We start from the raw sequence: 23,861 nt of genomic DNA, 5'->3' as shown, positions 1-23,861 counted from the left end.
CTGATACTGCTGGTCTGCAGGCCACACCAGGGGTAGCAAGGGGCCGGAGCACTGAGTTCCGTCTTTGGGATTTTGCTGAGAATCATCACCATGACAGTTACCACGCCCGCCTTCTCCTTTCCCTTTCTGTCTCCTTTCCCCTCTTTTTTGATCCTTCTTCATCCTTCACTGTGGACCACTCCCTCCTCGACTTATTACGCAGGCTCAGGATCCACATGTCCCATCTCTAATCTTGCTGACAGCTCTGTAAAGAAACCTTCTGAGCCCAGAGAGAATTCAGGTTTGTCTGAGTCTATCTGATGAAGCCTGGGTGTTTATGAGCCCCCTGGGCATCTATTTGCACAGCTGATTTGCATGAAGGCTTTGAGCTTTTTGTGTTTGTGCTTAGGCTAGAGGAAGAACCTCTATGCTCCAAGGGTCCTGGAGAGAGAGTGGGGAGAAAGATACAAAGACTGTGGGCGATATTGTGGTATCTAGTCCTTGATCTGCCCTGAGGCTCTCAGTCTGACCTCTTGGGACAGTGGGTGTTCTCCCCATGTCACAGCTGAACACGATTTAGCTTGTGCCTTGAAGCCCAAGGAGAACCTGCTGCTCACCTTGCTCCTGAAGGGTTTGAGTGTTTTTGTTTGTTTAGCTCAGGAAACCATGGAAAGTCAGCAGAGGCAGATGTATTTTGTGGCCTCTGCCCAGCCTACACTCTACCGTCTCTGAGAAGTGTCCCCACCCCAGGGACAGGCCTCTGGAGCCATGCTTGTTTCACAACTCTGCTTCTTTTTGGCTGCAGGTGATTGGGCAAGGCTGGTCACCTATCCCAGGGGAAGCTAGAACATTGGCTGGGTGAGAAAACAGAAGGGAGAAACAAAGATGCTTGTGGCTACTCAGAGTGAAGCCTGCAGGCCATGTGGGGGCCAGGGAGTCATCTTTGGCCTGTGGGCACAGAGGCATAGCAGATCTGCAGAAGGAGAAGGAAAGCCCACAGAGAGAGGCAGAGATGAGAGACAAGGCAGCCATGGAGAGGAGACCTCAGCTGCTTGGCTTCCTGACTCTTATCCAGCTGTGCCCTAGGGCCTCAGGAGTCCTGCCTCACTTCCACCATGGGCTCCATAGTGCTCCCGGCAGATGAAATCTAGTGACCTCTCTCCCAAGAGCCACACATCTTGGTGCTCAGGCTTTCATATAATCCCCAACCCCCTTGAGTGTGAGTGGGAAGTGTGACTTGCTTGTAACCAATGGAACTTGGCAAAAGTGATGGGCTGTCACCTCCACCATCACGCTGTCTTTTATGACTCCATCTTGCCAGTGGGGTGACTCAAGAGTCTCTCCCCCTGGCTGTCTTTAAAGAAGCAAGTGGCCAGGTTGAGAGGCCCATGTGTCCAGGAGCTGAGGGTAGCCTCCGGCTGAGAGCCAGCAAGAAGTTAAGGCCCTAAGTCCTGCAGACACAAGGAAGTAAATTCTGCCAACAACGTGGGCAAGCTCATGAGCAGAATCCCCCAGTCAAGCGCCCTCCAGGTGAGAAGGCACCCCGGCCAGAACCTTGACGGCAGCTTGCGAAACCCTAAGAGGAGGACCCAACTAAGTCATGCCTGGACTCCTAGCCCACAGAAACTGTGAGGTTACTAATGTATGTAATCTAAAGCCTCTAAGCTTGTGGTAATTTCTTACACAATGGAAAACTCATCTAGTGCTGGTTCTTATCAGTGGCATTTACATAGGTAAGTTTCTGTGGTTTGCAACCTAAAGACTCTTGGCTAAGACAGGAACAGCAAGCCTGGGCTGGCATCCTCCCAGAGGAGCGACCCCAGCCAGAGGAGCACTGATGGGGGTTTGAGCCAGCACAGCTGCCACCTGTGGGAGGCCTGGCCGAGAGAAGCAGTGGCTAGACGGCTCCAACTCCCTGGATGCATTGGGATCCCCATGGAAACTCCCAGAAATACTTGCAGTAAGGAAGGAGGAAAGCTGGTGTGGACAGGTGGGGCCTACGAAGCCAACAGAATTTGGCTTCGTAATGTAATTTAATTACATTAAATGTGATTTAATTTCTACATATCCTGCTTGGAGTTCACTGTAAATCTGTGTCTTACATCAAATGTAGGACATTTGGGGCCATTATGTCTTCAAATATCTTTTCTGCCCCATTCACTCTCTCCTCTCCTTATCAGACTCCACCTAGATACATGTTAGAGCTTTCTATTTATTGTCCTGCATGTCTCTGAGTCTCTGTTCCCCTTTCCCTTGAATATTTTTTCTCTCTGTTCTTCAGATTAGGTTATTTCTATTGTTCTATCTTCAAGTTTCCTTACTCTTCTGTTATCTCAATTCTCCCATTAAGCTCATCCAGTGAATTTTTGTTTCAGATATTTTAGTTTTCAGTTCTATATTTTCCATTTGATTCTTTCTTATAGTTTCTTCTTCTCTGCTGAGATTTCCTATCTTTTCATTTGTTCTGAGCAGTTTTTACATCCTTGGGCATGATTATTGTGATGATTAATGGTATGTGTCAATTTGACTGAGCTAAGGTTGCCCAGATAGCTGGCAACAGATTCTTTCTGGGTGTCTCTGTCAGAGTGTTTCCGGAAGAGATTGGCATTTGAATCCATAGGCTGAGTAAAGATGATCTGTCCTCACCAATTGGACATTGTTCCATCCATGGAGGGTCCAATAGAACAAAAAGGTGGAGGAAGGATGAATTTATACTCTCTGAGCTGAGACATCCGTCTTCTCCCATCCACAGACATTGATGTTCCTGGTTCTTGGACCTTCAGAATGAATTATGCTACCACCTTTCCTAGCTTTCCAGCTTGCAGACAGTAGATAACGGGACTTCTCAGCCTCCATAATCACATGAGCCAGTTCCTAGAATAAATCTCTCTCTCTTTCTACATATATATGTAGAGATGTGTGTGTGTATATATATATCCACATATATACATATATACATATACATGTATATATGTATATATACACACACACCCACATATATATACACACACATATATATACACACACAAATATATACACACACATATATACACACACACATACACTCACAGACATACATACATATACACATATAAATAGCCTATTGGTTCTGTTTCTCTGCAGAATCCTGACTAATACAGTTATAATAGCTATTTTTAAATCTTTATTAGCTAATTCCAACATCTGGGTCATGTCAGTCAGTCTCCATTCTTGAGAATTCATCAATTAAAAAAAATTTTTGTTCATTGTGTACAATTTTGAATAGCTTCTTGGATATTATAAATGTTTTCTTGTAGAGACTCTGTATTTCTCCAAAGAGTGCTGAATTTTTGGTTTTAGCAGGCAATTGATTTGGACTCAAAGTGCAAACCCTGTCACTCATAGATCTGGTTAAAATGTGGTGGCAGCTCAAATCTCAGTTTAGTTATTTTATCCTTAGCTGAGCTGCTTTCAGTTTGCCCTCGTGTATGTGGTGTAGAGGTCAGAAAGAGATATGGGCATAGTTTACACGCAAAATTTGGACTCCCTTTCTCTTTTATAGGCTCTCCCTCACTTCACAGGGGCTGTGTGTGCCCCAAACTCTCTGGCTCTTCGAGTCAGAAAGAATCCAATGTTTCCATCAGCCTACCTGAGTCCAGTGTTTCCACTCACTGAAGCCTACCTTCAGGATAAAAAAGTTAAAAATAAAAAAAGTGGGTGAAGGAAAACCCATCTACTACCGTTTCCTTCTTCCAGGCATCAGATCTCTCTAGAACACATCTCACTTTTGGTAGCTTTCCAATGCCATCAGCTAGTTGATTTTTATATGTAGAGTTTTATAGTTGCTATCTGCAGGAGTGACCTATGATAGGAGTTTACTCAGCCATTCTCAGGAGGGGACTCTGTGATTTCATGTGTGCTTACCAAATGCTGAACCTGAGGACATACGGGATAAAAAATATTAAGTCCTTTTTACAGATGAAAAAACTGAGGCCTCATAGGTCCCTCTGGCTTAAAGCTCTTCTACTGCCTTCTATCTACATCCCACTTGGGTGAGGCAGAAATGAGATGGAGTCCACCATGTGGAGACTGCGGAGGAGCTGGCAGGAAAGGAAGGAATGTGAGATGCAAATGAGCAAGTCTAAATGTGCAAGTCCTTTGGGGCCAAAGAGTTATCAGGATGCACTGAAGACTTGCACCTGGTTTGTCTGAAAGCATCTTAAGACTTCTTTCTTTCCTTTTGATTCCTTTTGAGAATTCCCTTGCATCCCAGCTGTGCTAAGCAGACATTTGCCTGGTGAAGAGCAGAACTTCAGCAGAGTCTTGTGACTACCCGAGACAATGTCAGAGACCAAAAAATGTCGAAGTACCTCAAAGATTATCTCTCCCTATAAGCTCATTTTACAGATGAGAAAACTGAGCCCCAGAAAGGTGAAATGATTTGTCCAAGATTGTTCAAATTTTCTTAACTTCCCATCCAATGCTCCTTCTGCCAAATAAGCATAAATCCTTTACATGCATATGTGGTTCTCTCTCTCTCTCTCGCCTGCCCACACACCACACATTACCACCAAATATCAACGCCAATGACCCCATTGCCCTCTGATGACACGGAGGGGAGTCTGTCCATTGACGCTGTCATTCTCAATCTTTTTTTTTTTACTCCATGGTACATGCAAAATGTGACACAGACCCACAGATACCCAAGTACACCCCAGTTAATGCCATCCATCAATGAATTGATGATGGAGTCCAGATATGGTATGTTCTCTATGGCCCTTCCACCCCTCACCCCTCAGTCCCTCACAGCACCTACCATAGATGCGAAAGGCGTACTCAATCTTCAGGCTTGGGCAGGCCTGCTCGCTGAACACAGAGGCCATGCCCAGCACATCCTCAAAGGAGAACACGCCTTTGTGGGAGAACACTCTGCAGATACGGTCTCTGAAAGGGTTGACCTGTGGGCGACGGGAGGAGCAGGGAGGAGGTCTATCAGGGTTGGGGCTGTGTCTCTCTGGGCCTCTCTCGTCTATTACAAACACTGTGTCCTGGGTTTGAGATGGAAACAACAGCCACAATGTAAATATCAGAGTAGATGGTGGCTCACTGAGCCAGGACCCTCGGCATGATGGGGTGCCGGGGATGACTCTTGCAGATGGATATGACTTCACAAGATTCCTGCAAGGATGCCACAATTGAAGATAATGGTTATAATGCAAACGCAAATGAACAAGAGATTGTCAGAGCTGAAACCTCTCCTACTCTAAATACGAGTCCATCTCTATGAGGTAGAAATCATGAGCATCCAGGCAGAAATAACAAGAAGTCCTGCATCAATTTTCTTGTCCTGTGCTCAGGCAGGTGCAAGGCAAGCCAACAGTCTCACTGCCCAAGCACATAGCCAGCCAGGGAATGAGATACTAAGCTTCCTTTCCCTGGGGACCTCCCCTTGTCTTTGCTGTTAGTGATGGGAGGGAGGTGGTTGCCAGGACACCAATACACTCCTTAGATCCATGTCACATGACTCATCTACACACACACACACACACACACATACACACACACACAAACCATGTCTTATAGAGACTGAAAACAGGACAGTTAATGTGGTAGCTGCTGGTAGCACGAATAGTACCTACAACACAACATGTGAGCATGTTGGAAGATGCAGAGAAAATATTGCCGAAGATACAGAGAAATAAGTATTTGAACAAATTTCACACTGTGAAAGCTTTGCTAAATAGTTAAATAAAGGTATAGATTTTCTAATGTGGTTTTCCTAGATTTTGTATGTGAAAAACCACATTTCTACAAGCCACTAAAGGAAACAGAGACATGGACTGAATAGTAAATGAATGTCTTTAATAAAAACACCACTGCTGGGGAAAAGTGAAGGTACTCATTGAGGGGGGTGGCTGCTCCAGGATGGAAAAGAATTCTGGGGTGAGGGTGCAGGATGGCGACACATGCCAAATGACTTCCCTGCAGGATTTCCTGCCGGCTACTGCAGTCAGGAAGGTAAGCCCAGAAATATCTAAAGTACAGCAGAAGGCATTGAAAATGGTTCTTTTTTAAAAAAAGAGTTAAAATATAGTAAAGCTTGGCCAGGCACGGTGGCTCATGCTTGTAATCCCAGCACTTTGGGAGGCCGAGGCAGGTGGATCACCTGAGGTCAGGAGTTCGAGACCAGACTGGCCAAAATGGTGAAACCCCGTCTCTACTAACAGTACAAAAAAATTTAGCCGGGTATGGTGGCGCATGCCTGTAATCCCAGCTACTCGGGAGGCTGAGGCAGGAGAATCGCTTGAACCCGGGAGGCAGGGGCTGCAGTGAGCCGAGATTGCGCCATTGCCCTCCAGCCTGGGCAAAAAGAGCAAAACTGCATCTAAAAAAAAAAAAAAGTAAAGCTTATACAGTGATTTGTAATCAGAAGGAAAGTGAGTATGAAAATCTTCTGAACCACATGGAGGTTTGTTGCTTAGCTCTTGGAAGAGTTCTTAAAAGAGCTATCAAACTTAAAGATGAGTTATATGTTTTCCTGGAACAAAAAGACAAGTGTTCCAAATTTGCTGACCTTTCCATGATAACAAGTAGCTGTTGGCAGTGTGCTACCTAGCAAATATCCACCAAAAAATGAACTCAATTTCATTTTACTTTTCAAGGTAAAGGTGACTCATTTTAGTGTTATTGCTTTTCTAAAGAAACTCATGCTTTGAAGAGAATATTTTTAAAATGGGATTTTTGTGGTTAAAAACATGTGTATCACCTATAGAAATGCTTATATTACATATCTGGAAATATAGAAACAGACTCTTCTGACCTGTTTGGATATTGTCCAAATAAAGAATGTCAGTGGATTTTGAATCCATTTGTTAAAAATATAAAAATGTAATACTTTCCACTTAGTGTAAGAGCCACTGACTGACATAAGGGAAGACAGACAATTACTAACTTAATTTCAGTTGAAAGCTTTTAATTGGCGAATGGGGTTGAAAATGAGTACCGTGATTTAAGGCATACAGCCCATGACACATTTCCTCTCTTTGGATCAGTTACGACAGCAATTAAAAAAAAAAAAACTGAACTAGAACCAGACCTCTGAATGGCTCTAGCTCAATCTTAAAGCAAGATTTCAAAGAATAATGAAGCATATCCAACCACATTGCTTTCCCTTACAATATTATTAGTTATATGCAAACAATAGCATAGTGCAAGGAAGAAATCTTACTATATCTATTAAACGGAAAATTGTTTGTTAAATATTTTATGTAGTTTTTAGCTTGTCCTTAAATTTTTTTATTTTGATATTATATCAGATTAGTATAGTAGTAAATGTATACAGTTTATAAATGAATATATACATATGATGAGTACATGTTTCTCATTTTTTCATATTATTGCTGGGGATTTGTGATCTAGGCTAACCTGCTCATCTCACGGATGTGGAAATGAGGCCTGGGGAAGGGGAGGGACTCAGCCAGCAAGTGGGAGAGCCGGCCTGAGACCCAGGACTCCTGAGCCTGTCCTGCCCTATTTCCACTAAGGTGCCTGGTGGCAAAAAAAAGCAAAGGCCAAGCAGTGGCCATTAAAATATAGAAAACCTTGGAAATGGATCCCTCTAAAATTCTTACTTTAATAAAAAACATTTTTTGGCTGGGCACAGTGGCTCACGCCTGTAATACCAACACTTTGGCAGGCCGAGACCAACGGAACTCCTGAGGTCAGGAGTTCGAGACCAGCCTGGCCAACATGACAAAACCCCATCTCTACTAAAAACACAAAAATTAGTAGAGTGTGATGGCGCGTGCCTGCAGTACCAGCTACTCGAGAGACTGAGGCAGGAGCATCACTTGAACCCGGGAGGCGGAGGTTGCAGTGAGCTGAGATCGCGCCAGTGCACTCCAGCCTGGGTGACAGAGGGAGACTCCATCTCAAAAAAAAAAAAAAAAAAAAAAAAGTGCAAAAACAGAATCTAGATTGAAGTTAAAGGAATGGCTCACGGCCTAGGAGAACTCAGCAGCCGGCTAAAAATGACTCTGTGACTCTGTGACTATGAAAGTGAGAGGCACAGGAGGGGGCCACGGGACCAGAGGCTGCAGAAGGGAGAAGGACAAAGAAGATGGAGCTGACACGGAGCCACTGGGCTTGGGAAACAGTGAGGAATCCGAGTATGGAACAGGGGACACTGTCCCTGAGAGGATGGCAGGGCAGATGTCAGGCCGCAGGGCTAGGGCCAAGCTCACCAGAGCTGTGTTTGGGTCCTGGGGACCCAGGAGTGGCTAGTATAGTTCGCTGTGACGCCTGGCAGACACCTGCCAGGAGAGTGTCCCAGGGCTGTCTCTGGTCCAACAAGGTGCAGCTTCCTTCTCCCCCAGGGTCCCTGTCTCAAGGGATAGATAGCCCAGGTTATGAGCCCTACTGCTACAGAGCAGCTCCAGTCAGAGGGGCACCGATAGTGCTGCGGGAGAGTTTCTAGGGGCCCTGGTGGTGCAGCCTCACGCCCCTCCCTGCTGTCCATCCTGAGCTAAAGGCCAGCTCAGCCAGTGTCCTCGGATCCGGTTCAGTCCAGCCCCAGGCAGACAAAACAGCCAAGAAGGGGAAGCTGAAAGAGCAAGACTCATTAGAGATCACAGGTCCAGTTTACTGGATTCCAGATTTTTGATGCTATAACTTTAACAATCTGAAATCTGAACGAATAAATTTGGGGACCTATCCAGAGAGTTATCATCTGTACGAAATTTCACACTTATTTAGAAGTCTTCAATCCTCCAGAGGAGGAAGGAAGTGACAGTTGACAAAGCAATGCTTCCATTTCAGGAATAACACGTACCCTGGTTTGAGGGCGTTTTGAACAAAGGAAATACAAACATGTCAGTACAGCAATTTATACAGGTAACTCAGTGTATGATCTCCATGTATGCGTGATGAAACTAAAGTAGATGAAAATAAACCCCAAATTCTGCGAGTTTTTTTGGAAATAGAAACTACAGTTTATCGACAATAAAAAGATTGCAGTCCCTGCCAAAAAAACTAAAAGTTTTCTTTTTTTAAAGATCTTCTTAAAGTTATTGAACAAGAGATTTGATTTGAAGATGAAAGTCAGAGGAAAAATATTTGGACCTAGCTTAAAAATATCTCCTCACCATTTCTCCAACTAGCGCCTAGTCAAAAAAAGCTTTTTACAGTTGCTGGAAAAAATTCACACAAAAATACACTAGTGACTCAATGATGATGTCATTGATGCACTTGGACTTTCAAGAGCTCATTAAAAAAAATCAAACAGTATTAATTTATGTAAAATTTCTCATCTCTAAATTTTCTTAATTACTAGTGTTTTTGTTTTCTTTTTTTATTTAGACTTCATTTAGCGTTTTTATTTTCTAATCATACTTTATTTTGTGCATTGTATGTGCTACCCACTCTTATTAAAATAATATGATTGGCCGGGCGTGGTGGCTCACACCTGTAATCCCAGCACTTTGGAAAGCAGAGGTGGGTGGATCACGAGGTCAGGAGATCAAGACCATCCTGGCCAACATGGTGAAATCCTGTCTCTACTAAAAATACAAAAATTAGCTGGACATGGTGGCGTGCACCTGTAGTCCCAGCTACTCAGGAGGCTGAGGCAAGAGAATCGCTTGAACCCAGGAGGCAGAGGTTGCAGTGAGCCGAGATCGCGCCACTGCACTCCAGCCTGGCGACAGAGCGAGACTCTGTCTCAAAAAAAAAAGATATGATTAATGTTTATTGACTGGGCGCAGTGGCTGCTAGGCATGGTGGCTCACTCCTGTAATCCCAGCACTTTGAGAGGCCAAGGCAGGCAGATCACCTGAGGTCAAGAGTTCAAGACCAGCCTGGTCAATGTGGCAAAACCCGTCTCTACTAAAAAATACAAAAATTAGCCAGGCGTGGTGGCTGGCGCCTGTAATCCCAGCTACTTGGAAGCTGAGGCAGGAGAATTGCTTGAACTCGGGAGGCGGAGGTTGCAGTGAGCCGAGATCGTGCCACTGCACTCCAGCCTGGGTGACAGAGCAAGACTCTGACTCACAAATAAATAAATAAATAAACAAACAAATAAAGAAATAAAATGACATGATGAATGTTTATATTTTAAACATTTTACACAGATGTAAAGCACTTGTCAAAGAAAGCAGTAGATGAAGGTGTCTGTTAGAGTGGTACAGAAGAGGTCAGTCCTTCCTCAGTCTTGAGTGGAGTCCTCAGTTTACCTGAAGCACCCTCTCACCCAGAAAGGCACTGCCCAAAAAGTGCCTCATGGCTGTGTAAGGTTAGGTGAGCAGAGCCCATGTCCTGGGAGAAGGGTGTAACAAAACCTTTTGTATTTTAGTGCCTTTTAAAACTCCCCTCAGATATACTTATGGGTTAGAAGGCTCAATATTATTAATGTTGATTCTTTCCAAATTGATCCATAAAGTTAATGCAATTCTAGTTAAAGTTTTCCAGCTGGTCCACTTTGTAGGATTTGACAAGCCAATTCTAAAGTTTACCTGGAAATGCAAGGGTGAAGAACAGCCAAGTTAATCCTAAAGAACAACAAAGCTGGAGGACTTATACCACTAGATAGCAAGATCTAGGCTGGAAGTGGTGGCTCACACCTATAATCCCAGCAATTTGGGAGGCTAAGGGGTGAGGATTGCTTCAGTCCAGAGTTTAAGACCAGACTGGGCCACATAATGAGACCCTGTCTCTACAAAAAAAATTACAAATTGGCCAGGTATGGTCTTGCACACCTGTAGTTCCAGGTACTTGGGAGGCTGAGGTACAAGGATCAATGAGCCTAGGAGGTTGAGGCTGCAGCGAGCCATGATTGTGCCACTGCACTCCAGCCTGAGTGACAGAGTGAGACCCTGTCAAAAAAAAAAAAAAAAATATATATATATATATATATATATATATGCTAAGGCTTTAGTAATTAATGTGGTATGGTATTTGTGCAAAGATAGACAAATAGATCAATGGCCATAATGGAGACTCCAGAAATAGACCCACACATATATGGTTACCTGATTTATGACAAAGATAACATGGCAATGCAGTGGGGGAAGGGACAGTCTTTTCCATAAGTGGTGTTGGGTTTAGTGGACATTCATATGAGGAAAAAATGAATCTTTATAATCCTACCTCACACCATACACAAAAATCAAATCCAGACTGATCATAAATCTAATATGTAGGACTAAAATAAAACATTAGGTAAATATCACAGGAGGATATCTTCGTGATCTCGGGGGCAAAGACTGTTTAACAATATGCAAAAGCACAAACCATAGGAGAAAACTCATAAATTGGAGTATATTAAAAATTTTCAAATTACATTGCTCAAAATACATTATTAAGACAATGAAAAGGCAAGCCATAATAATCACTAGGTGCTTCCACAGGTGAATGGACAAACAAACCATGGTGCGTTCATGCAATGGAATACTACTCAGCAATAAAAATGAAGAACCATTGATTAACGCAACAACGTGGATGATTCTTCAATGTATTTTGCTAAATAAAAGAAGTCAGACCCAAAGGGCCACATATTGTATGAGTCCATCCCAGAAAATGTAAAACTATAGGGCCGGAAAACAGATCATAGTTGTCAGTGCTTGTGGGAGGGGGAATGAGTTGACTACAAAGGAAATTTTGGGGGTGATGGAACTGTTCTCTAGGGTGCTGTGGTGCAGATAGAAGCCATACCTTCATGCATTTCTGGAAACCCATAGAACCGTACACCACAGAGTGAACTTTACTGGATGCAAATCAAAGACAATAAGGGATGATAGAGAACCCAGGATGGAATACAGGTCATGGCAAATGAAACCAACTGTATTACAAATGCATGACAAAACCTTCCTGAAAGGAGTGGAAGAAGAGGAAGTGACCAAGTAACTTTGAAAAGTGGTGTTTGACCAGGTACGTAGTCTAAAGACCAAAATAATATAAATAAACAGTGCATTCTGGGGAGTCAATTTGATTCTCACAGGGTTATGGATTAGCAATTCTTACCACAAGTATACTAGGAGTGAACAAATACATAAATAAATAACAAGTTATAAATAAGATAAGTTATAAAGAAGCAAGAGGGAAGGCTAGATATGGTACTGGATTAGTCAGAGACATCAGTATGAACTGATGGGTATTTTACTACATGTACAGATGGATAGGTACAAAATAAATATTGATGTGTAGTATACATGGGTTAGTATACATACCTATATTTTCTAGCTCTGTCTACCAAATAACTTTACAGTGGAAAAACTTGGAAATACCAAATGATCAAGGTTAATATCACCAGTAATAGGTCATGTTGATGTCAGGTATCCCCTGGTATGATGCAATGAGAAGGGCGGTTCAGGCCAGGTGCAGTGGTTGAAGCCTGTAATCTCGAGCTTGGGTGGCTGAGGCGGGAGGCTCACTTGAGGCCAGGCATTCGAAATCAGCCTATGCAACATAGTGAGATCCCATCTCTAAAAAAATTAAAATAAGCTGGTGTGGTGTTATGTGCCTGTAGTCCTAGCTACTCAGGAGGCTAAAAGGGGAGGATCACTTGAACCCAGAAGTCCAAGGCTGCCGTGAGGTATGATCGCTCCACTGTGGCACTGGCAATAGAGCAAGACCCTGTCTCTAAAAAACGGGGTGGGGTGGGGGGTTCACTTCTGTGGTATTTGCACAAATCCATTACTTCTGTCTAATTATGAGAAAACATCTGACAGACCCAAGTTGAAAGATGTTCTACAAAAACACCTGGTCTGTGCTCTCCAAAAAATCATGGAAAAGCGAGACTGAGAAACTATCACAGATCATAGGAACAAAAAACACGCAATGACTAAATGGAAGGTGGGACCCTGGAGGGGATCCTGACACAGATCAAAAAACATGAGTGGAAAACTAGTGCAAGCCGAGCAAAGTTTTTATTGCATTAATACAATACAAGCACTAATTTTTATTTCTTAGTTTTGAAAAATATAGTAAGTATAAAAATACCTATATAAAAATATAATAGGTATACAGGTCCTGTACACCTTTCACCCAGCTTTCCCTAATGTGAATACAGGGTGAAAGGTCCACAGTACTTGTCTTACTAAATCTTAAAAGCTGGACTTGAAAGGTTCTATTATTTCAGTAACAAAACAGCATCCAAGAACAAAACTCAGTAACATTTAAATGAATACAACAAAATTAAACACCTAACCATACAAAATTTACACTGTTTAGCATCCAATAAAAAATTATCATTCATGCAAAAAAAGAAGGAAAATAAGACCCACAACCAGTAGAAAAATCAGCTAATGAAAACAGACCCATGCTTATGCCTATAACCCCAGCACTTTTGGAGGCTGAGGCAGGCAGATCACTTGAGCCCAGGAGTTCAAGACCAGCCTGGGCAACATGGCAAAAACCCCATCTCTATTTAAAAAAAAGATAAAAATGTACCAGGTGTGGTGGTGCGCGCCTGTAGTCATAGCTGTTCGGGAGACTGAGGTGGGAGGATCACTTGAGCCCAGGAGGCAGAGATTGCAATGAGCCAAGATTGTGCCACTGCACTCCAGTCTGGGCAACAGAGCAAGATCATACCTCAAAAAACAAAAAAAGAAATATGAAGAAAACTACATCGATGCACAGCATAATCAAAATGCTAAAAAGCAGTAATAAAGAAAAATCAGAGCTGGGCATGGGGGTTCATGCCTGGAATCCCAACACTTTGGGAGGCAGAGGCAGGAGGATCGCTTGAGCCCAGGAGTTCGAGACCAGTCTGGGCAGCATAGCAAGACCCTGTCTCTACTGAAAATAAAAAAATTACCTGGGCATGGTGGTGCACGCCTGCAGTCCCAGCCACCTGGGAGGCTGAGGCAAGAAGATTGCTTGAGCTCAGGAGAACGAAGCTGCAGTGAGCTATGATCATGCCACTGCACTCCAGCCTGGGTGACAGAGCAAGACGCTGTTTAAAAAATATAAATAAAAAGAAGAAGAAAAATCTTTCTCCAGAGGCAGGAAACACACGCGTAGAGAGGAACAAAGATAAAAATGACACTAGGTCTCTTGTCAGAAACTAAGCAAGCCAGAAGACAATGGAGCGATATCTTTAACTCACTGAGAGAAAGAAAAAAGGCTCTTATTCTACTCTTCTATACCCAGCAAAAATACCTTTCCAATCTGAAGACAAAATACTCTTTTTTTTTCCCCAGACAAACAAAAGCTGGGCAAATGCATCAGCAGTAAACCAGAGCTACAAAAAATATAAAAGGAAGTCCTTCTGACAGAAGGAAAATTCCAGAAGGAAACCTGTTTCTGCACAAAGGAATGAAGAACATTAGAAATCATAAGTAGGTGAGTAAACATAAAGGGGTTTTCCCCTCATTTTAAATCCTTTTCAAAAAGACAAATTCACAATCATAGTTGGAGAGTTCAACATCCAATGATTGATAGAACAAGTAGGACCTCTAAAAATCATTAAGTATATAAAAGACTTAAAAAGACTACCAATCAACGGGACCCAACTGATATTTTACAGAACACGCCACCCCACACAGCAGAATACACATTTTTTTCCAAGTGTACTTGGAATATTTACCAAGATAGACCATATTCAGGGTTATAAAACCAATCTCAATGAATTTAAGAGGATTTAAAGCATACAGAAAATGGTATTTGAACACAACAAAATTAAATTAGAAATCAATAATAAAAAGATTCTAGAAAACCCTCAAAGTCAAAGAAATCATGAATAATTAGAAATTATTTTGAACTAAGTGAAAATGAAAACACAACATATGAAAATTTGTGGTATTCAGTGAAAGCAACGTATACATGGAAATTAATAGCATTAAATCCTTGTATTTTTTTAAAAAAAGAAAGGTTTTTAATGTTTGCTCAAGTGAAAAAAAAATGTCCTTCACTCCTTGTTGGCAGTCAGTCACTGGGGGAAAGTGTATCAGCTGGTGGATGGTGGAACCTATTCCACCCTGTGCTCCTGGGCTACCAGCAAGTGGCTGCCCGGAGGAAATGGAAGAGCTTATCACCACCCGCGGTGGCTCGGACGCCACAGGTAGATGAAGTTGCTGGACTCACCTGCGAACAGGGGAGTGGACGTCCTTTCAGGAAAGGCTCTTCTTCCTTCATCTCACTGCCTAAGAGGAATTCCTAGTTCTGGGTCTGAACCAGGATTCACCCTTCAGCACTAGAGTAGCTCCACCAGAAGGTGGCAGTGTTGGGTCAGCATCGTTCAGTCAGTTCACAAACCCAACAAGTGAGCACCTACTGTGTGCAGGCTGTGACGATCTTGCAGGCAGGTGGCAGGGACGATATTATCACTTCATTTTACAAATGCAGAGTCGATATTATCGCTTCATTTTACAAAGAGAGGAAACAACTCAAGCCCAAAGAAGGAAAGCAACTAGCCAAACGAAGGTCAGGACTCAAATTCTGAATTCAAATGCCCAACTACAGTGCTACTTTTGACCCCATCGAGCATTTAATTAACTGTTTCCCAAGAAAATGTTTCACAATCACACTCCCACCTACCATGCAGGCAGGGTTTGAGGCATCACCATGAGTCCCATGACCCTGCCAGCCCGCAGTTACTCAGAGAACAGGCCAAGGGCAGGGGGGAGGCGCGGGGGAGAGCGAATGATGTGGCTTCTTCCGCTGGGAATGAAGACACAAAGCTCATCATCTGAACTTCAAGTCCTTGCCGCAAGCGCCATCAGGGTGAGGTACTGAGCAACAGACACTGCGCTGAGTCCTGGGGCCCCCCAAAATGATGCAGACGCTGCCACTGCACTCCAAGAAACTCAGCCTAGGCACTTACAAATGTCTCTTCAGAACCAGACAGCGTGGGGAAGTATCTCAATCAAGCGCACGCAAAGTGCTATGACAAGAGCTAGGACAGGACAGTGAGGCTGGGAGGCAGGACAGACAAAGGGCTCGGAAGGGGAAACCAGGAAGAAGACAGAGGGGAGCAAAGCCAAGGCCAAATCAGGAAGGGAGGGAGATGTGGTGGAGGATTCAGGGAAAAGCTGTTCAGGGGAATGAGAAAAGAGGCAGGGCCAGAGGACTCCCCTCTCCTCCTGTGCCCCTCAAACTGTCTCTTTCCCTTCCAGGGAATAAAAATGTGAAGGAGGAGAAGGCAGCAGTGGGGTTTAACTTGGACTCTGAAACCCCTCAGAGACTCTAACTGGTTGGTATGACCCTCACCAGGTAGAAAGAACCTGAAATTTTCATTTCTGGGGCGTTGGGGTCCAGGGAGCATGGAGGGTGAGAAATGTATTTAGGTGAATGCACTTCCTCTATTGTCCGGGGCCCTGGAGGCATCTTTCCTGCTAATTATTTATAAGAAAGGGACAGCCTCTGTGTTTGAGATGCTCAACCTTCCTGAAGTCTAAAAACAGAGAGGCTCGAATGGGAGCTGTCTCCTAGTGACAGATGGGCTGGCAGGGACAGGCTAAGGATGTGTCCTGCCGGCAGCTGGAGGCGAATCGCTAATGGAACACATAGGGAAGAAAGGCAGTAAAAATGTTAAATATTATTAAACAGCCATGGGATCATGTGGCTTGAACCTGACTCAGACCCACCAAACCAGTCCTCCCCAGATTCCAGGCCAACAGGTACCTGCCACTCCCTGGAGGAAACTTCCCAAAGAGCCATCTGCCCTAACTACCTCTCCTAGGTGGAGCTCAAAGGACTGCAAGCCTGAGGTTTTGGGGGCCACCTAGAAGCCTGGTCTTGTGTTGTGGGAGATTTGGGGTAGGCAGTGGAGCGAGCAGAGGCTCTGGAGTCAGATTGACTCTAAAAAGTGGGTATAATGACTTCTTATTTGACATCTACAGCTTTTGACTATATTTATACAAACTCAATATTTTAACAGTGCAACTTGCCTGAACAAAAAAGAACAAAAAATAGAACCAAAAAGCAATTGTCCCCTCACTTGTTCATCAACATCTATTACAGGAGAAACAAAACTTACCCGTATTATAGATAAATATCTATCCACGTTTGTACATTACCATTTTTAATAGCTTGTGATCAACTCTACAATATCTTATAACACATTAAACAATATTCAAATTCCTAGATAACAACACAACAAAACAAGCTGTGTGACCTTGGGTAGGTCATAGAGCCTCTCCATTTCCCCATCTGTAAAATGGGTAAAGTCATAGCCTTGTTCACAGGGTTTTGTGGGGCTCGAATGAGATTATATTTGCAAAACACCTGGCACTGCCAGGACCCGGATAAACATTTGCTACCATGAATAACCCCCACCCCACTTCACCTGTCCTCCATCAGCACCACCAGCACCACCAGCACTCCTGGCTCTGGTAGAGCTGTTCATTTTGAGCTCCAAGCAAAGCTGTTACCTGGGCCAGCGTGTGTCCAGGGGTTCACCCTCCCTGCCAGAGGGCAGCAGAAATGTGTGTTCTGGCTCTTCAGATGCTGACCTTGGCCAGAGGCTTGGCTGGCCAGCCAGGCTGATATGAATGTCACCTCCACGTGAAATCTCCAGGGGACTCAAAGGAGAGCAGCTCTGGCCGGGTGCGATGGCTCACGCCTGTAATACCAGCACTTTGCAAGGCTGAGACGGGTGGATCACCTGAAGTCAGGAGTTCAAGGCCAGCCTGGCCAACATGTTGAAACCCGACCTTTACTAAAAATACAAAACTTAGCTGAGCGTAGTGGCGCATGCCTGTAATCCCAGCTACTCAGGAGGCTGAGGCAGGAGAATCCCTTGAACCCAGGAGACAGGAAGGTTGCAGTGAGCGGAGATTGCACCACTACACTCCAGCCTGGGCGACAGGGTGACAGGGTGAGACTCTGTCTCAAAAAAAAAAAAAAAAAAAAAAAAAAAGGAGAGCGGCTCTGGTGAGAAGGGGGCTCACATGCTGCGTACCTACCTACGTTTCACCTCGTTCTGCAGTTGAGGCTAGAGAATGACAGAGGCGCTAACACATTGGCTGTGTGTCTGAGTCTCACAGGGAACCTGAAACAAAATTCAGATTCCTTAACCCCAGCATAGACTTTCCGAGTCAGCACCTCTAAGCCTAAGGCCCAAGAGTCTGTATCTGAATAAGCTGCCTGGGTTTCTCCGTGGACAATCCTTAGACTACATCCACTAAATGACCTGATCGAACTCCCAGGGCCACTAAATGGCAGAGACATGACACCAGATGCTGTCGGGCTGACTCCCAGGCTGCCCCATCCTTGCCCGGACGGAGCCTGCCACAACAGGGGTGGTGATGCGATGGGGGCTGTGGGGAGAAGTGGTGTGGAGCACAGATCACACCCAGCCTCACTCCAGAGCAAACAACCAACCTGGAAACAGTGGTTTGGCACAGATCTCACCAAGCCTCCTTTCTCTCTCTGCACTCCCCAGCACCCCTGTCTCGTGGGTGGCCAGGCCCTGCAGAGGTGGCATAGCACACCACCCCCACCCCAGGGCCCACCCTCTTCTCACCTCTCCCTCTCTTGCTCTCTCTTTGCTCATGGTCACTTCCACCTGAGATGAGCTGTCTCTCCTGCAAGCCTGTCCTTTAACTGGCTTCCCTCTTCCAATTTCTGCCAGATTTATTTAGGAAATGTTTCTATTGACCACCGCAGCCCTTTTGACAAAAACCACTTCTCCCAGAGCCCCAAATAAAGCACTGTTGTTAAATGGATGACTCTAGTTTTATTCTACCGCTTTGCTGGTTTTATCAAATTACGACGGTAATGAGAAAAAGATTACTATTGACACTAAAACAACTGGTGTGGGGGAAGGTGAGTCCTGTGAGTGGGGACGCCCCTCTGCTCTAAACAGGCCTGGGTGGAGGCAGGAGCTGGTGCCCAGTACAGAGAGAATGGGGCCCCTACAGGCACTCCAGGATAGAGGCCGAGGAGGGCAGGGGGAGGAGGGAGGGGAGAGGCAGCAGCGGATGCAAATACTACAAGCCAGGGCCCTTCCGGAGACCACCTCCCTCCTCTCCCCACCTCCTTCTCCGCAGCCTTCAGTGGTGCTGACCGAAATTCACACAGTGCTTGACATGAGTGGAATTTTTGCAGATGTCAGTGAAGAGGCCGAGAGTTTTGTTTGGGTGAATGTGAAGCGAAGCAGACGTGCAGGAGACGGAGGCAGAGAGAACAGAAGGAAGATATAGGAGCCCCTCTTCTTGTGAACCTCACCCCCACCCCAAACAAAAGAACAGAAAGATGGGGGAGGACCGCATACGCTCATAGGCCAGAAAGGAGGAGGGAAGGGATTTCACAGCCATTTCAACTCCATTTTTCAGGGCGGGAAGGTCCCAGGCGCATTAGGGCTCCAGGTCTGGGCGCAAGGTTATTTTCTCAATTTTAATGCTGTTGCACTATGAGTAGCCTCAATGCTTGTGGCTCAGGCTGGGAACTTAAACACAGTTCATACGTTTTCCCACGGAAAATACAAAGTTCCGAATAACCAATATAAAAACGCTTTAAAACACAATCTGTACCTGTACTTTACAGGCAGTTAGTTCAAAGCAAGAGACTGTAACTAACAGGATGAAGTCACCCACTCAAGGGCAGACCAGGCAGCGGAAGCTTAGAAAACTGCCTAGAACATTAGCTCCTCTGCTTCTCATGGGAGCAGGCTGGGTTCCGCTTGGAGTGGCAGGGCCCCGCTGTGCCTCCACGACCCTCCTGGTTCCGGCCTACTGTTTACAAGCAGCCTTCCTGTTTGTAAGCCGCCAGAGGTTCTCAGATGGTGTCAGGGCTGCTTTGCAGCTGTTTGGGGACACCCAGCCCAGGGCACGCTGGGAACCATGTTCCCTGTGAACTCTGCAGGCTGTAGATCTTTGCATCAAGATAACAGTTTCTCTTTTATCAAACACATCTAAGCAACAATTGATCTATTTTGTCCCTCACTTTGAATCCACTGATATAAACAGAAATGGACTCGCACTGCAGCCTCCTCTCACCAATAGCCGCCTCTCCCCCTGCCCACCCACTGCCCCAAGCTCAGTGACTCTTTAAACAACCGAGTCTAAACCTAAGCAACTCAAAGGCCTTTTAATGTTTCAGTCCTTGACATTTTGGATTATTGGATTTTTGAAATCCCCAGCTTTCTATTCTTCTCTCTCCTGTATCCTGGGGACTTTGCCCCAATAGCATCAGGCTGCCCTTGCCTACTAAGGGTCCTGCCAGCCAGCCATGATTTACCTTGGCATTTATTAAGTACCCAGACCTCTGGGCACCACACCTTATCTATACCTTCCCTCGGGTCCAAGAAGGGCAGAAAGGAAGGCAGGAAACTGGTGCTTGTTAAATATTTACTGTATATCAGGTGCTGTGTCAGCCAAATTCACATCTATTTGTCCATTAATCCCTTACAAGAAACCAAGCAGTCAATAGCAGTAAGTCCATTGTATAGATTAAGAAAACTGAGGGGCGAGGAGGTTAAATTACTTAACCAAATAAGAGGAAAGGCAGGAATTTGATCCCAGGTCTGTGTGGCCCTCAAACCTGAGCTCCTTCCCTGGAATGTTTTCCAGGAAAACGCTGCATTACAATGGAAAAAATACACATGGGGTGTCATACTCCCGGGCCAGCAAACAAGCCCAGGCTGAGAGTCCAGGAACAAGCTTGCTCCTGCAAGAGCAAGGGGAGAAGTGGAAAATGCCCCGTGAATCCTTGCATTTGCTGGGGTGGCCAGATGAACTGATGACCTGTCACAGGAGTGATGAGAACTTCTACACTCTCCCTCCAGGATGGCACCCTCTGGGCAGCAGTGCAAGTGGAGGAGAATTGGGGCTTGGATCCACTGCACACTCAGCAGGAGATGCAACCTGGCCTTTGGGCTGCAGGGCCAGCAGTGCTGTGGCGCCTGTCAGCACAGTCCATCTGGGAAGTTCTCACATAATACCCTCCATGGGAGGATGGAGAGAATGGATTGTATGATAACACAGGGCAGAGCTGCCTATTGAAAAACCACATGCAAAGAGACTTTAATGGAGCCATGTCGACTTAGAGGGAGGTCTCTAGTGATGTGTCACAGGGCTCCATCTCTTATCATTGATTTGGGTTAAGGATATTCCAAAGCCCAGGTTTCTTATTTTGTGCAGTTTCCCCTATGAGGCATAAAGGTTTTTCCATGTTGCTACATACTCAGTATAATTATCATTTTAATGTTTGCATAGTTCAAATTCTTGGAGCGGACAGTTCTATCCATCTAAAGCCTCCAAGGAGAACCTGGATATCTAAACTAAAAAAAATTCAAAAAATGAAAAAAATAATAGATGAAGGTGTTTATTACAAAATTATTTATAGTAACAAATAAATAAATAAACCCCTGGAAAGAATGTTAATGTCCAGCCATGAGGAGATGGTTTAGTAAATCAGAACTCAATGCAATTATGTGCCATCAAAATGATAATTACACAGACTATGTAGCAACAAGAAAAAGCATTTATGCCTAATGGAAAAGAGCACAGAATAAAATTGTATCTATGTATGTCTACAATATTATAAAATAAAGCTTGCCTAGGGGAAAAGACAGCAAAAGAAAATAGAAAATGAAAATTTATGTTAGGGTCATTGGGTGCTAAGGAATTGCTTTCTTAAAATTTTATTTTATTGGTGTCATACTATGTTGACAATAAATAAAAAAGCAAATTAAAAAAGAAAGTGCACTCCAGAGACAATTTGCTAAGCAAGCAAGACAACTTTCCTTCCTAGGGGGTTGGAGGCAGGAGCTTTTGCTTCTCTCTTCTGCTTCACTCTCTGCAGGGCAAGGGCTGAACCCAGGCAAAGCTGAACTCCTGGCTCCCAGACCCAGTGAGGGGCTGATGCGCACTCTTCTCCTGTAAAGCCTGGCAGGAAACAGGAATCCTATTCAGCTCAGAGCTCAATAAGAACAGAAGTTCAGTGGAAGATGGCCCCAGCTCATTGCACCATCTTTGAGTCTTAGAGCATCTATGTCTGTACCTTTCCATATACGTTCCAAAATATGGAGCCAAAGATGGATAACTAGGATGCAGTGGACATTTTTGTGGATAATTCTGCAGGGTTCTAAGAGCCTTGTTGGCCCCTGGGCTGCTTCTACTTTCTGGGCGTGCAAGCCCAAAAAGCAGAGTGGTTCCCTGGCCTCCCTGCCCTCCCAGGGTCCCTGGTGGCTCAGAGGCCTCTCTAAGGAGGAAGGGACTCAAGAAGTGGGACCACTGCCAACTGCCTGGCCCTGCTGGGAGCCTTCCCTTTTCTCGGTGATTCTTCCTCTTCCAGGAGGCCATTTGCCCAGAGAGCGAGCAGGAGCAGCTGGCCAAGCGAGGCGCTGCATATGCAGAGAAGGAAGCTGTCCTCAATCCATAGCAGCCCTGCCAGCTGCTCCCCGTGACGACTTTCCTGAAGGTGGGGTGGCTTAAGCCCTGGGGCAGTTCACAGAGTATGGGACAAGGGGGAGGTTCTGCATCAACAGGGGCCAGGGCAGTAGGTGCTCCAATCATCTCCAGAGATAACTTATCTCCCATCTCTGGGTTTTCTGCCACCTGAGAAGTGACGTCTTGGTCGCTGGCCTTTGCCTCCGTTCCCCTAGATGCTGGGTGGGTCTGCTGGGAGCACTTCCCTCTGGCATTTGGCCTTGGGCAGAAAGAGAGAGAAGGAGGATCCTTTCCCCAAGGCCTAGGGGACTTTGAGCAGATGCGAGGGCATTCATCATCTCTCCTCCTCATCTCAGCTTCAGCTTTCTAGGAGAGTGGGTTGTTCCCACCGGAGCCTGATCCCCCAGCTTATGCCTGGAGGCCTCCAGCGGCAGGGAGCTTGCTTTCTCTTGACTGAGCCTCCTGTCTCTGTTAGGAAATTTCCTCCCTAGGGCCAACAGAAGGGGCCCCAGGGTCACTTTTCCCATCCACCTTAGCAGTACCCTTGGGGCCAAATCTAATTCCTCCTCCACCCACCAGCAAGGATGTAAAGAATGTATGTCTTCCCAAGTCTTTCTGCAGGTGGAGCACCCCAGTTTCTTAGCCACCTTCCCTCTAAGCCCCTGGTGTGAGGCTGGAGCTTACACATAAAGACTCCTCAGGTGGTCCTGCCACTCAGAGGGCACAGCCACGCCCTCCCTCCACAGGCAGCTTCTAGGAATGCTGCCTGCAATCCCCCTCACTTTCCTGGAGTATTTTAGCATTTCACCTCCATTCTCTCATCCAGTCTTCAGAAAAACCCTCTGAAGTAGGCAGGGCTGCTATCATTGGATCCATTTTTCAGATGGGGAAAGCTGAGCTTATACACAAACTGCAGTTCAACTCCAGGACTTTTGATGACGAGCCTGAAGAGCCCAGGAGACTTTAGGGTTTGCATCCTGGAGTTGTATCCGGTGCCTGGCACACAGAAGGGGACTGTGGTCTTGTGAGGGGCTGGGGCCAGAGCTAAGAGGAGAAGGAATGTCCCCAACAGGTCTCTCTGTGGTTGGGCCTGTGCGGGGCCTGTCCTGCCTCTCTGCACCTGGGTGAATGTGTCCCCGCATCCCAGCTGTCCCAGCTGTGAAGAGCAGAGGCCGCTGACACCGGCACGCAGGTGGCTGAACGCCTCCTCTGACACTAGCCATTCGGGCTGCTGGGAAGCCCTCCAAAGCTGCAGGGCGTCTCCTCCCTGTGGAGGCAGCAGCAGGCCCAGGGCCTGCAGAGGGTCAAAAACCCTGGGAACAGAGCCCCGGCCAGCTTGGCCAGCACCTCGTTAGGAGGCCCGAAGAGGGGAGGGGGTACTTCAGGAACGATATTGTTTATTTTTCTATTTTTAAGCAAGTCTGAGGTCTCTGGGGCACAAATGAAGTTATCAGAAAAGACATGAGTGGAATAAAGCCTCAAGCCAGCAGGCAGAGAGGGGCCCTTGGGATCAGGACTCTTGAAAAGCTGAAATGGAGTTTGTTTATCTTGTACTCTGGGAGTGCAGGACTGTGG

General features: G+C 45.4%; 1 protein-coding gene across 1 annotated transcript in view; it reads right to left on the bottom strand.

Annotated features, from left to right (window-relative positions):
• CIB4 (calcium and integrin binding family member 4) overlaps positions 1 to 23,861 on the bottom strand; it is a 60,060-nt gene that overhangs the window by 9,457 nt on the left and 26,742 nt on the right. Inside the window, exon 4 of the mRNA XM_054476363.1 lies at positions 4,775 to 4,916. Coding sequence (XP_054332338.1) covers positions 4,775 to 4,916 — 142 coding nt within the window. The remainder of the gene's footprint in view (positions 1 to 4,774; positions 4,917 to 23,861) is intronic.

This window comes from Pongo pygmaeus, chromosome 12, assembly GCF_028885625.2.
Source record: "Pongo pygmaeus isolate AG05252 chromosome 12, NHGRI_mPonPyg2-v2.0_pri, whole genome shotgun sequence".
Classification (NCBI taxonomy): domain Eukaryota; kingdom Metazoa; phylum Chordata; class Mammalia; order Primates; family Hominidae; genus Pongo; species Pongo pygmaeus.
The sequence above is the reverse complement of the archived record's forward strand: the minus strand, read 5'-3'. Positions and strand labels throughout refer to the sequence as shown.